At 50.5% G+C, this 14,166-nt stretch overlaps 5 protein-coding genes across 5 annotated transcripts; 2 read left to right on the top strand and 3 right to left on the bottom strand.

Annotated features, from left to right (window-relative positions):
* Positions 1-150: 150 nt before the first annotated feature.
* PMZ80_007993 (uncharacterized protein) lies at positions 151-483 on the bottom strand (the record flags this gene model as incomplete). The annotated part of the gene is made up of 1 exon (XM_064876397.1): positions 151-483. One exon carries the CDS (start codon positions 481-483, stop codon positions 151-153), a length of 333 nt encoding a protein of 110 aa, XP_064727704.1.
* Positions 484-3,114: 2,631 nt separating this feature from the next.
* On the bottom strand, positions 3,115-3,900 carry PMZ80_007992 (uncharacterized protein; the record flags this gene model as incomplete). The annotated part of the gene is made up of 3 exons (XM_064876396.1): positions 3,115-3,382; positions 3,428-3,639; positions 3,688-3,900. 3 exons carry the CDS (start codon positions 3,898-3,900, stop codon positions 3,115-3,117), a joined length of 693 nt encoding a protein of 230 aa, XP_064727703.1.
* A 4,365-nt stretch (positions 3,901-8,265) lies between these two features.
* On the top strand, positions 8,266-8,780 carry PMZ80_007991 (uncharacterized protein; the record flags this gene model as incomplete). The annotated part of the gene is made up of 2 exons (XM_064876395.1): positions 8,266-8,377; positions 8,434-8,780. The coding sequence occupies 2 exons, from the start codon at positions 8,266-8,268 to the stop codon at positions 8,778-8,780; spliced, it is 459 nt and encodes a 152-aa protein (XP_064727702.1).
* A 316-nt stretch (positions 8,781-9,096) lies between these two features.
* MRPL4 (54S ribosomal protein L4 mitochondrial) lies at positions 9,097-10,134 on the bottom strand (the record flags this gene model as incomplete). The annotated part of the gene is made up of 2 exons (XM_064876394.1): positions 9,097-9,396; positions 9,601-10,134. The coding sequence occupies 2 exons, from the start codon at positions 10,132-10,134 to the stop codon at positions 9,097-9,099; spliced, it is 834 nt and encodes a 277-aa protein (XP_064727701.1).
* Positions 10,135-10,502: 368 nt separating this feature from the next.
* On the top strand, positions 10,503-14,036 carry SMC2 (Structural maintenance of chromosomes protein 2; the record flags this gene model as incomplete). Its single annotated transcript, XM_064876393.1, has 1 exon — positions 10,503-14,036. The coding sequence occupies one exon, from the start codon at positions 10,503-10,505 to the stop codon at positions 14,034-14,036; it is 3,534 nt and encodes a 1,177-aa protein (XP_064727700.1).
* Between the last annotated feature and the right edge of the window lie 130 nt (positions 14,037-14,166).

Raw genomic sequence — 14,166 nt, 5'->3', positions numbered from 1 at the left:
TATTGTACAACCGGTAAAGGAACATCAAAGAACCAACCCCTAACGCCACGCTGCAATGCCAATGTCGCCACCGCCTTATTTGCTGATCCTCACATTTGTAAAAAACCGAAAGCTACGAGTGAGCTTTAGTCCTTCGCATTCCCAACCGCATTACCGCGCCTTCTCGTCTCTCGCCGTATATTGCGGCACATCCGTATACCTCGGTAACCCGCCCTGTCCATCTACCAGTACCGGTCCCGCGACATGACTCTGCACCTTAACATCTCGATCAACATACGACGGCGGCAGTGCTCCACCTGGTGCTAGATACGGTGGCGGTGCGACCCGTTGACCTTGGTATGTCCTCGAGATTGACCCGTCCTTGTTGATGAATTGTGGTGGGATGCCGGACGCGAGGGCTGCGGCGCGGGCTTGTTTCTCGACTTTGTGTTTCTGGTGGTAGTGGTAGACTACGCAGCCTATTATGAGGAGTTCGAGGACCATGGTCGTTAGTTGGGGTTGAGATCGGTGTAATGAGTGTTTTGAAGTGAGTCTTGGCTTGAGTTTCGTGGGGCGGTTGAAGGTGAAGATGATCTGAATGAGTTTTGTAACGTATTGTACTTTGTTATGTTGCGAACTGGTCGGTGTATGAAATATGTTACGAAGACAAGGCCTCGAGACTCTGCGTAGTCATATATTTTCCTGATTACGCTGGAAGACACCATGCTCCGCCGCGTCAACTCATGCCAAGCGGTGGCAAAAAGCATTGAATCGCGAGATGTGGCTGTGCAATAGCCAACCACGGAACTTTGGCTCACGCTAGGTTCGGTCTGTAAGCATTCCACCAATCATGGTCGTCTGTATACTGGTAGCCTATTTGCTGCTTTGGTGTGGTGCATACTCGTATTCGTGAACGCTACGGCCGAGATGGCGGTCCGAGGACGGGAATTCGCGTAAGAGGCCATTTGCTGCAACTGTCGTTTGAGGGTGTGTCGTTGTGAGTATGGCCGTACATTGTTCGCAACCGACTAGAAATGCTCGATGCTGTCTGCACCTATGCTTCTGACTCGTTCGGAGGTCTCGACATCTCGTAGGCTTCCTTCCTGACAAGTGGCGATTACATCAGTCCATCTGTCAACCGTACCAGCCACAACATATAGTGTTATTGGCACAGCATGTTGCCCGAGTCTATGGCATATTGCGAGCATAGTAGATCCGCCACACAGTTGATAGCTTTGTAGTACCCAGAGAAGGATACGTCAATCGTGTAAAGGGGGCCACCAAGAACAGGAGCATGAGACATCGCTTCACCACCTTCATCACTGCAGTCTTTCTTTTCGTACAATACACACAGAATTCCTCTCTTGTTAATCTGCATTTCGTATTCCTGTCAGTGCCTATACCTTGAGAGGGACTTGCATGGCTTTACTTACCGTATATATACTAAATCTGTCACCAGTTGCCTTGGGATCTTCCAGCGGCTTGCATGTGCCCATTTTGTAAGCCATCGTGTGACATTTGGCATCTTCTCCTCGCTCGGCACAATAATCTATATCTGAGGTATCCACATGGGCACTCTCATCCAATGATTCTTTTTCGGGCATACACTTGAACGCAGTGGCCTTGAAGTCACGTTCCCAGGTAAACCGAGAGTTTGCGTACATTGCGTCGCCAATGCCCCGGGAGGGGTCGCATTTGCTATCAGCATAGAGAAAACAACGTACTTCGGCCAAAGTATGCTGGAACACACAAGTTAGTACATATTGGCTTCGTTGCAGACACGCGTTGCTTACGATAAACCCACTCAACTTGTCACCGGTGCGGTCGGGGTACTCCAACGGAACGCATTGATCTGGCTGATAGTCGTACTCGTAACACTGCGCTGTTTCATGGTTAAAATCCTCACAAGAGGCTATTTTGCCTTCCGCTAGATAGGTCTCTGCGGTAGGATCCAGCTCTATCTTGTTGGCGGCTGAAACCATCACCACCGGCCAGACAGCCAGGGCGATGAGGGAAACCTTGCTGAGTTGCATCGTGAGCGCGTAGACGAGACTTGCATCGGTCAGGTCTCGAATTATGGGGCTTGTTCATACTGATAGGGACGATCGTGCCTTGCTCACAGACAGTCGATTATCCCAGCTTCGGCTTTGTTCACGATCTGTTCATTATATCGGGGCCTGTATGCGGAAACAACACAATCACGCGCGACAACGGGAACGGAAGAGCTTTGACACTACCTGTATACACCTCCGTATGGTAAGGAGAAGGCACAGCGCCATGTCTCGCCAACTATGATGGGTGCTCATCGAGAGAACGTTTGGTGTGCGTGCCACAATATCGGATGTTTTGCCGCACCGCGTTAGAACGGCGTTGCCATGGGCAGACACTGCGTCATCTTTCTAGGAGCATCAGCTTGAGGTTGGGAGAATGGTGGCATGCGTGCAGGGCTGTCTAGTCGTCAGAGATTTGATGTGAGTGTGCAATGGTCTCAAGCAGACAAGTGAAAACGCAGTTCTCTTGCTCTACCGTAGTAGGGAAGGCGTGATCAACCTTATGGCGTTAGTTTAGCAGACCGTCAATGGTCTTGGTTTCGCGACCTCATCTGTCACTTTACGAGGCCACATCGACCATATGCATCAACAATGCTGTCATCGAAGATCAAGTTGATGGCGAAATTGTACGACACTATGGTTCACTCACAAACAGTAGGCATGTTAGATCCTTATGGTCCCTGGATGGTGTGTTTGAGACTCCCTACTTTCCTCTGGCACGACAGCTTAGCTTGATGTTGGGGTTCTCCCTCCAATTCTTTGCGATTCATCCATCATGGCACTCTGTCGTGGCCCGAGGAAAGCCACAAAGGAACGTCATCTCGCGCAAATGCCGATGCTAACATTAACAATGAACGTTTTGTAGAAATCAGGGACCAAAATCGAGATGGAACGATGCAAATAATCTGATATACTTGGGTGTTGAACACAAGGACACCGACTATGAAAAGTACAAAAGCTGCTAACCCTCGAAGTACCAGAACTCTGGTGTCATGAAAACCTCATTGCTTTTCATCAGAACTCGTAGTCTGTGCCACAGACTACACCTCATTTTCTCGTCTCTCCCATAATTCCGCGTCATCCCTTATGCCCGGATGCGGGCTGCCAAGAAAGCCACGGCTTCGGCGGCGTTGGCACCATAGGTCAAGTGGGCTGCAGTGATGATCAAGCTGCCGGTGCACACGAGATCTCCAACAGCGCAGAAGATCCTGGTCTTCTCACGCGGGAAGTTGGGGATCTGGCGACCATCCTGGAGGTTCTTGGTGTCACCGAAGGTGACCGCACCAACGATCTTGTTCTTGACGGCGGTGGATCGATCCTCAACAGCACGGTGAACAAGGGCTGCGCCTTGACTGATGGATTGTCAGCGACACTCTACTGTGGGCACAGCATCTTACCTGTATCCTCCTACCACGATCTTGGAGTTCGGGCATCGGCTTGCGGCGGAGTCGAGTAGATCTTCCATCTCACGGATTCCACCGAGGTCTGCACCACCGGGTAGGTTGTTGGTGGACAGCAGAGCAGGGTAGTCAATTCCCTCGACTGCAACGTTGGTGCTACCGAAGACTCTCTTGAGGCCGTTGCCGACGTCTGGTCCGATGACAGTGCCCTGTTACCTCATCAGTGTACGCTTTTGAGAGCTGCTGTGCTTACATACCAAGTTTCCGGCTTCAGTCGAGCCACGAGCGAAGAAGAAGATAACATCACGGCAGTTGACACTACCAAGGAGGCCACTGAACTCGTTCGCGGTAACGCCAACGCTGCCCAGTTGTCGAGTCTCAAGGTCCTCAATCGGTGCTGCAGTCTCACCAAGTATCGGTCCTGCCGAGGCCAGCGCTGCAAGAGCGGAAAGTGCGAATGTGTACTTCATTGTCGGTGTTGGTGAAGTGAAGCTTTGAAGCGAAAGTTGCCCGGTAGCGAGTGGTAATTGTTAATGAATGAAGAGCTGCTGGGCGATGGTTGACAGTAGATGCTGATGAAGGTTCGTCGTTCCATTTGCGGTTCTTCGAGCCCATACTTATGCTGCTGCGATCTTTGAGCACCGAGGATGAATGATTGCCTACATCGCTGTGATTGGAGCTCAATTGCTCGAGTGGAAGTTGAGGAGGACCGCCTTGGCAGGAGGGAGATTTCATGCTGTTGTCAGTACGCGTACCTTAACGAAGCAACATCAACACATTGACGATGGCAGTAACAGTCTGCCAAGCTGGTGCTATCACAAATGAGTGCGTGCCCGAGACCACCATGCTTGTTCTGCCTCGGTCGACGACGTTGTTCGGATTGTCCTGTTGCTTGCTGGCATCAGTGTTGCGGTCTTGGGTCTTCGACAGTGCTGGTCCAAGCTGATCAGCTGATGGTGTGATGCCCTGTGACCTTCCCAAAGGAGCCTCGCTTATCTTGAGAAGATGACCAGGACGGCGCCACCCTGTAAGCGAGCATATCGCAGACAGGGTACCCCAGAATCGACGACGAGGTTCCAGCTCTGCCTCGGTGTATTGTAGATCTAAGACCAATGATCGTTATTCACATGACCAATTTCTGTGAGCAGGAAGGTAGATTCATGGGTATGGAGAAGCTGGTCAAGTGTTCGAGATTCGCTTGTTGTAGACAAGAGTCCTTGATAATTCAACAATGAGGTTCTGGCTGTGCCTCGGTGTGTCGTGAGTGTGAGATCGATGATTGGTCTATCAACCAATTCTTTGAAAAGGAGGGTAGACGAATGGGGTGTGGGGAACCCAGCCAAGTGTTTCAGACTTGAACCAGTGGAGTCGGGTATCTGGCTGATCCGGACGCTATGGAGCGGTCCATCGGCCAAAAGCACGAGTCATGCTTTTGTAAGTCTTACCCTCGCTGAGGATCACCAGGAACCATTTGTGATCGTAGGTACGGGCCTCCTTGTTGAGGAAAGTGACTAGGGCTGGGGTGCGGAGAAAGATGCTCGCGCCAAGGCCCGCCAAGGCACAGGGCTTGAAGAATGTAAGCCGGAAATACGACTCCACGACGTGAAGCACGCCTTGACTCTTTACAGTGCGAGCACATCAACTACAGCAGCACCAGTCTACACGACTTCAACATGGATAGCTGATATTGGTACTGAAGGTTCCACCCATCCGTGACATCTACCCAGTCTTGCTACGCCATGCAGCCAGAACATAGAAACAAGGCCCCAATACATGCCATCGTGTGACGCCGACAACATATGCTCTCCACGATTTGGTCTCAACACGACCTTGAGCACACGAGGATACGAAACATCGCGATGATCTGACTCATCAGTCTCTGATCATAGTGCTAGTCAGCCCTGACACGACTTGCAGATATCTTCAGGAGGATGACCATTAAACAGCGAACTTAATCTCCTTGTGGGCGAGGCATATAGTCAACCACTCTGTGTCCATGCATACATGCTTAGCGCAGCCTCTACTCGGCGGTATTATCGCTCCTGAGTGAGTACATACTCTAGTCAGCGCTAGTCGTGCCAAAGCTATTAGACTTTGTACTGATTGAAGAACCAAGCTATGACCAGCATATAGTTGAGATGCTAGACTCTATCCTTGTTGAAGGCCAGAACTTCTCGGCAATCTATTCCAGGAAGTGCCGCACCAGGATGGCAACGCAGATCGACCACAGAGATTTGTCTCGCAGTCCACCTCGAAGACTTTACTCTTTCACGCATTCTCATTATGGGACAGCTTTAGAACAGGCTTCGGTGGTCGTCAAGCACTTTCTTCGCAATGTCTCCAAGCCTCCTTCTCGTATCTCATCAAGCGAAACGTCCTCTAGCACCACCCAGCCATCTACGCTAATGCTCTCCTTTACCACCCCTCGAGCGCGGTGGGCGACAAGGATGGATGCTGCAGCATCTCGACTGCAAAGGCGTTTACTGCACCCTTCGCTTGTACATGTAACTTGTCTACAAGAGGAAAGTCGGATCGAAGTTGCCTACGCTACCTGCTAGCCCACTTGCACCAATATGCGCAGCCCATGAGCCACGAACCAGCTGTCTCGCGCTTGCGTTGTGGTTGATCTCCTTGGTGCGCCCTATCATGTGTTGCTGAGATCACACTCTGTCGCTGTCTCTGTCGCCAACTTCTCCTGCTGCCTTCACCTGCGGTAGGCGCCAGATGAGTCATCCACGAAGCGAGCCAAGTCGTCCACGGTGATCAACACTATGCCCGTGGACCAACTCCCCCGTTCGGAAGATAGCCTGGCCATGTCTACGCAACGGGACTATCCTCCCAGTAGGCTCACAGAGTCGCTCGAGGTTTTGATCCATGGTCAGGATAAGGTCCAGCATTTGACTCTGTCGTGGAATCTTGTCACCACGAAGATGGAGCAGCGTACAGTTGGCTTGAAGTGAAGACGAACACGCCGTGCGGACGTTGCCGGTAGATAAGACACACTGGCTCGCGCCACGAGTTGAAAACACTCTGCAAGTCGCGACGGAGCAGCCTCTTAGCACACAACGTGAAGTGTGTGGTGGTCGACGACGTGCTTGCGATCCCTGTCGGCTTTCCTGGGCATCTCGTATACATGCTCGGCATGACCGATCGTCCGGGTTGCACAGCGTGACGGACGACACGCATCCCGCGCACGAATTGCTGAGTGGTGAAATAAGTAGTTGCGGTTGCAAGCATCTCGGGGCTAGGGAGGGTTAGGAGAAAACAGTTGACGATGAGGACAACCTAGGCCCTCACAAAGCATCGGTGATGGTGCAGATGGGCAGATGAGATATCTGGACCATAACGATTGTGACAACGAGGGCTATATGTGTGTCATGGCACATTTCGTGACACACGGCAGTGCTAAGTTCATATCAGCATGCGAGTCGCAATACTCCTCGTACGATCATGCATTGTGTTCGTGCACCGGACTGCTGTGATTGACAGTGGGACGCGAGTGTCCTTCGTCGCTGATTTGATTGAACAGCTTCTCTAGTCAACTGCTCTGGCCCAGCTGATGATGACCCGAGCTCAGTCTTCTTGCGCCGCTGCTCATTGGCTGTTGCTTTGATCGTAACATCTCCGTCAAAAAAATGTACTGATGAACCCAGCTCTGTGAATTGGATTGAGGACCATTGACCGGTGTAGACGATCCGACCTTGTCCCAGTGTGTAACTATCGTAGATATCGATATATTTCTGACCATATATCGTAATATCGATATATATTGGGTCTAAGGCATATTATATATATATCATATACACCACGTGACGCTAAGCGTACTATTCATAGTAAATAGTGGCTTAAAATTTCTTCTGAGAGATAGTAAATACATAAGTAAGGCTGCTAGGTATAAACTATAAGGCACCTAGGATTGTACGCTAGCTAAGACAGTCTTAGCTCAGGCATTGATATAACATATCGATATATTCGATATATATCGATATCGAGGAATCAGGAAGATTATATATCGATATAATATCGATACACATATCGATAGTTACACACTGCCTTGTCCCAGTTCTGATCACTATCTTCGATTTATCATTTCCCATCGAACACCGACCTCTAGGCTTTTCCTGTCAATTTATTCATCAACACCAGGCACATGTCCGAGCCCGATCTCGCTGATAATTATTAAGCTCAAGTCCTTTCGCCCGCCGTCCACCTGCGCTTCTGACATCTTTCCGACCGATTCGACCAAAATCTTGACTTCTTGAATGATGCATAATGTTGATTCGCGAAGATGAAGCAGCGGAAACGATGGCCAAGCCGGCCTGATTCTTGGCATTCGTTTATCCGATCGGGAAGGTGGACCCGCATATCACAACTGCTTCCGCCGTCTCTCTTTCAGCATGCTGACAGCAGCACACTGATTACTGGGGTATCGGGCATAGAATGAGTCGGCGACCGGCGCAAGCAGACAATGTAGGTACGCCTAACGCTAGTGAACGAACCGTCACGGCACCGCAGACATGCCGCCTACTCAACATCCGACGCATCCTAGGACGTAGCACCACCGCTGAAGCATATCCTTGATCTCACGGACGAGCTTGGTAAGCCACCCTCCACGATAGCACAACAGCGTCATCACGCAACGCACAGTAAGGATATAAACGTCTAGGTTCTCTTTGCTCTGTACCTACTTCAGTCTCAGACACACACAACCACCACCCATGAAAACACCAATCTCATCACTTACCACATCAATATCAACTGCCATCCTCGTCCTCATTCTCACATTCACCCTCTTCCACCCCACCACCGCAAGCACAACCACAACCACAACCACCATGTCCACCCCAAAATTCTACTCCTACCCCGGCATCGGCGAATGGGCCCTTACAAACCGAGGCTACTCCCAAGCCGTCCGCATCCAAGACCGCATCGAATGTTCAGGCCAGGGTGGGTACCTTCTCTCCTCTCGCTCAACTCACTTTCCAACTAATACCTCCTCACAGGCGGCTGGACAGCAGGACCAAATGGCATAACCTTCCCCACCTCCCTCACCGACGAAATCGCCCAAGCCTTCATAAACGTCGACACCAACCTTCGACACGCGGGCGGAAAGGGCTGGAGTCAAGTATACAGGCTTTATAGCTTCCACACTGAGATAAACGCTGAGGTCAGTGGGATTATGAAGGCGGAGTTTGAGAAGTGGGGTATTGAGGGGGGGTTTATTTGGACGCAGATTGGGGTTGCAGGGCTTGGGGCGGAGGGGATGAGGGTTGAGCTTGAGGTTGTTGCGTGGGATCCGGAGGGGGATGATGCTGAGGTAAAAGGAGAGAAGGAGGCGGTGGGGAAGTGAGTGATGGTGTTATTGAACTGCAGTGGGCTTATAAGGCAGAACAAAATGCTCGCGTGGCTGAGTGATTGGTTGGGTGTTAGTGTCGCGGCTGTTTGTCTGTCTCTGTCCTATATTATGCGGTGCGACACCCATTGCTGCTGGTGATGTGGAAGTGCTTGGAGCAGGGGAGGCTTGCTTTATTAGTCAGTCGATGAATGTAATAGACAAACTCAGTCTTGTTGAGGTCTAATTGTGCACGCTGGCTACGTGACATGGCATGTCACCACCTATTGACACATGTGGTATATGTACAGTGGAATGACGCTATCTCCGATTCCTAGTCTTCTGGCCGTGGACCGAGCAAGCTCCGCCTCCTTTCTTCTGGACTTATCCTTTCGTCTGGTATTGGCTGCTCGGACGGAGATGCAGATGCGCTGGTCGGTGATGGAGCTTCTGTTGGAGCTTCTGTTGAGAGGGGGGTCTCTGGTTCTGGAGTCGTATATATTGCCGTGTCTTCTCTCTCTGGCTCCGTCAATAACTCTTGGATCGTTTTTGTTTCTCGCAAAATCTGAGCATGTTCATAAGCAGTTTGACGATCACGGAGGACCTTTCGAATCATGTCCATGGATCGCTGGACCTGAAATGATGACCGAGATTAGCACATAGTCTCATAGCCTGAGATCACACATGGGAAACACTGAGATATGGTATCTAATCAGGTATTTTCGTAATGTGAGCTCAGACGTCGAAGGATTAAGCGGTCCTTTCGACTCGTATCGGCGAGTGAAATTGATTTCATCAAGCATATAGAGCGAGTAGGAAAGGATGGCGGTTGACTTACTGTCTTCAAGCGGAATTCGATTTCTGGCTGACCGTAACCTAGCCTCAGTCTTTTGTGCTCGAGCTGCCTCGTAGCCACCCTGTTCTGCTCCAGGATACATTGCCAGTAGATAGTATGCAGGTCATCGAAGCTTTTGAACATGAGTTCAGCACGTGTCCAATGTCTCCCGTGTTCTTCCTCCTTCTCGCCAGGGAGGACAGTCTCCTTTTTGGCGGTGAAGAAGCCGTACAGACCGTGGTTCGGGTTGGTTGGGAAGTTCTCTAATGGCCGCTCGTGTTCAGGTCGTGGTGTAGGGAGGCCTTTCTTGTAGTATTTCTCGACGTTGAGTTCGCGGGAGAAGCCAGTGCTGCGCATGGCAGAGACACCTCTCCGTTTGTTCTTGTCCTTCCCCTTGCCATTCTTGAGGTTGCATGCTGTTGAGCTGAACGATCGGATGGCTGAACAGTTTGCGGCTGTAGACTCGGCGAAAGCAGGAGCTAGGAAGAGAGGAATTTTCGCCGTTGTCGCAGCTGGCAGTGCTCTTGATGGGGCCATCGTCCGGTGTTGCTGGGAAGTTGTGTTGATATAGATGCGCACGGCGCGATGACTGGTGATGGCTGTTGACAGAAATTCAACTGGATGCGAGTACGGATACGTCGATACGTGTAGAAAGATAAATGGGAAGGTGCGGCGAACTTAATACCTCTCATTGGCCAATCTGCCGAGGGATTTCATACCCTGTTAATTACCACTTTGGGAAGGAACAACAAAACACAAAGTTGCGACTGCCATTCGAGTTCAATACACAACGTCAAACACGATTCTTACGCGCCACGATAGAAGAGCGGGTCTGATGATGATAACGACTACGACTTGAACAGTTTGAGAGTTTTCTCCCGCCAGCATCTTACATTACCGCCGACATGAGGGTCATCGAACTGGTCCTCGACGGGTACAAGTCGTACGCCGTGCGGACAGTGATAAGCAGCTGGGACGACTCCTTCAACGCTATTACGGGTCTCAATGGGTCGGGAAAATCGAACATCCTCGATGCGATATGTTTCGTCCTTGGAATCACCAACATGTCAACTGTTCGCGCGCAGAATTTGCAGGACTTGATCTACAAGCGCGGTCAGGCCGGCGTAACGAAGGCTAGTGTTACGATTGTTTTCGACAATAGCGACACTGCGAAAAGCCCCATAGGATTCGAGGAGTATCAACAAATCAGTGTGACGAGGCAGATTGTCATGGGAGGCACCAGCAAATACCTGATCAACGGCCACAGAGCCCAGCAAGCCACAGTTCAGAATCTGTTTCAGAGCGTCGGTCTCAATATCAACAATCCGAACTTCATCATTATGCAGGGAAAAGTCACCAAAGTACTGAACATGAAGCCAGCTGAGATTCTGGCTATGATTGAGGAGGCTGCTGGAACAAGAATGTTTGAGGATCGGAAAGAGAAGGCACAGAAAACCATGGCCAAGAAGGAAACAAAGGTACAAGAGATCGAATCACTGCTGAAAGAAGAAATTGAGCCGAAGCTGGAGAAGCTGAGAGGTGAAAAACGAGCCTGGCTGGACTATCAGAAGACCCAAGGAGATGTTGAGCGATTGACCAGAGTCGTCGTGGCAGCTGACTACGTGCGCGCCGGTGAGAGGATGAAGAACGCAAATGCAGAGCACGAATTCAAGCGAGCACGAGTCGATTACCTCGAAGACAATGCCAAGAAGCTGAAGCGCGAGATCGATCACATTGAGAACGATATGCAGAGAGTCAGGGGCGTGCGGGACAAGGAGATGCGAAAGGGTGGTCGGTTTCAGGCTCTTGAGAATCAAGTCAAGGACTACAGCCACGAATTGGTCCGACTATCAACAGTTCTGGACCTCAAGAAAAGCAGTTTGGCAGAGGAAGAGCAGAAGAAGAAGGACGTGTTGAAGACAATCAAAGGACTTCAGAAGACTGGCACGGATCAGCAGGCATCTTACGACAAGCTGCAGGAAAAGTACACGACCGCCAAAGCAGAGCTGGATAATCAGAATGCCGAAGTGGAGAAGAAGGAAGAATTGCTTTCTACCTTGCAAACTGGTGTTGCATCCAGAGAAGGCCAGGAATCAGGCTATCAAGGTCAGCTGTCTGAAGCAAGAAGCCGAGCCAACAACGCCTCCACCGAATTTGAGCAAGCAAAAATGAAAATTGCTCACCTGGAGAAAAGAATCAAGGAGGATGAGCCGCGGGCGAAAAAAGCAAAAGAGGACAACTCTGGCTTGCTCAAAGGTCTCGAGACCCTCAAGAAGCAAGCACAAAAGCTTGAGCAGGAATTGTCACAGCTGGGTTTTGAGCCTGGTAAGGAAGAAAACATGCGGGAGAGAGAGGCCACGTTACGAAAAAGTATACGTCAACTTCGAGAGCAAGCAGATGGGTTCAAGAGGAAAGTCGCGAATGTGGACTTCAACTACAGCGACCCATTCCCAAATTTCGACCGGTCTAGGGTCAAAGGTCTGGTGGCACAGCTCTTCACCTTGGACAAAGAGAAGACCGTTGCCGGAACAGCACTCGAGATTTGTGCTGGTGGCAGACTCTACAATGTAGTGGTGGACTCAGCTGAGACGGGTACACAGCTGCTGCAGAAGGGCAAGCTGAAGAAACGTGTCACAATCATTCCCTTGAACAAGATATCGTCATTTCGAGCATCAGCTCAGAAGATCGGTGCTGCTCAAGCAATTGCTCCAGGTAAGGTCGATCTGGCCCTGTCCTTGATAGGCTACGACCACGAAGTATCGGCTGCCATGGACTACGTCTTCGGCACCACCTTGATATGCCATGATGCAGAGACTGCCAAGAAAGTGACATTTGACCCCTCCGTACGCCTGAAGAGTGTCACTCTCGAGGGAGATGTGTACGATCCGTCAGGTACATTGTCTGGCGGAAGCTCACCGAACACAAGCGGCGTCCTAGTCATCATGCAAAAGCTTAACGAGGTCACACAAGAGCTGCAGCGGCACGAGCAGGAGCTGTCGGAACTGCAGGCTGCTATGCAAACTGAAGGAGAGAAGATGAAGGCTATCAAATCACGCAAGCAAGAGCTTGACTTGAAGACCCACGAGATCAAGTTGACCGAGGATCAAATCAACGGCAATGCTGCTTCTTCAATCATCTTGGCGATCGAAGAAATGAAGTCCCAGATCACAGAACTGAACGAGAAGATGAGCACGGCCAAGGCAACACAAGCTGAGGCCGACAAGGATGTCAAACGCATCGAGAAAGACATGGCAGACTTTAGCAAAAACAAGGATGGAAAGTTGAAGGAACTGGAAAAGTCGCTGGCTGATCTCAAGAAGAACCTGACGAAGACATCAACAGCAGTCAAGACCATGCAAAAAGAGCTTCAAGATGCACGACTTGAATCAGAGCAAGCAGCTTCCGACGTTACAGCCGCAGAAGAACAGCTGGCAGAGATAGACGGCAATATCGAAGTGGCGAATGCTGAGCTCGATGCCGCAAAGCAGGATGAAGCAAAAGTCAAAGAATCCCACGAAATAGCAGCCGCCGAGCTGGCTGATGAAGTGGCAAAGTTGTCTCAATTCGATGACGAGCTGAAAGAACTCGAGCAAACCAAGTCCAAGAAATCAAAGCAGACCACGGAAGAAGGTCTCGAGGCCCAGAAATTATCGCATGCAGTGGAGAAACTGGCCAAAGACGCGCAGGCAGCGCAGCAAACAGTGGCAATCCTCGAGAAAGACCACGACTGGATACCTGATAACAAAGACCAATTCGGCCGTGCCGGCACACCCTATGACTTCCAGAATCGCAACTTGGCCGAGTCACGAGCAACATTGAAGACCATGTCCGAACGTTTCGCGGGAATGAAGAAGAAAATCAACCCGAAGGTCATGCCTATGATCGATAGTGTCGAGAAGAAGGAGACCTCACTGAAGAATATGCTACGGACTGTGATCAGGGACAAGCGGAAGATCGAGGAGACAATCACCTCGCTAGATGAGTACAAACGCGAAGCACTGCTCAAGACATGGCGTAAGGTCACGGAGGACTTCGGCAATATCTTCTCTGACCTGCTACCTGGGAACAACACAGCGAAGCTGATACCACTAGACGACGATATCAGCAAGATACAGCAGGGTCTAGAAGTAAGAGTGTGTCTCGGTAAAGTATGGAAGACCTCGCTTACCGAGCTGTCTGGAGGCCAAAGATCACTTATCGCGCTGAGTCTGATTATGGCGTTGTTGCAGTTTAAGCCTGCGCCGATGTACATTTTGGATGAGGTTGATGCGGCGCTGGATCTGTCGCATACGCAGAATATTGGACGGTTGATCAAGACGAGGTTTAAGGGGAGTCAGTTTATTGTTGTGAGTCTTAAGGATGGTTTGTACGATAACGCTGCTCGGGTGTTTAGGACGAGATTCAGCGAGGGCACGTCCGTGGTGAGTGTTATGAAGTGATGGGGAAAACGGGAAATGAGCCATGAATTCTGGCTTGGTCGATATATATTTTGTTTTGAGCGTTGGCGTTCAGGTCGTGTCTTGATGTACACGGGAGGTGCAATCACCTTGGGGTGTGTGAATATTGATG

This window comes from Knufia obscura, assembly GCF_036327395.1.
Source record: "Knufia obscura strain CCFEE 5817 isolate CBS 148926 chromosome Unknown scaffold_10, whole genome shotgun sequence".
Lineage (NCBI taxonomy): Eukaryota > Fungi > Ascomycota > Eurotiomycetes > Chaetothyriales > Trichomeriaceae > Knufia > Knufia obscura.
This window is presented reverse-complemented; position numbering and strand designations above follow the sequence as displayed.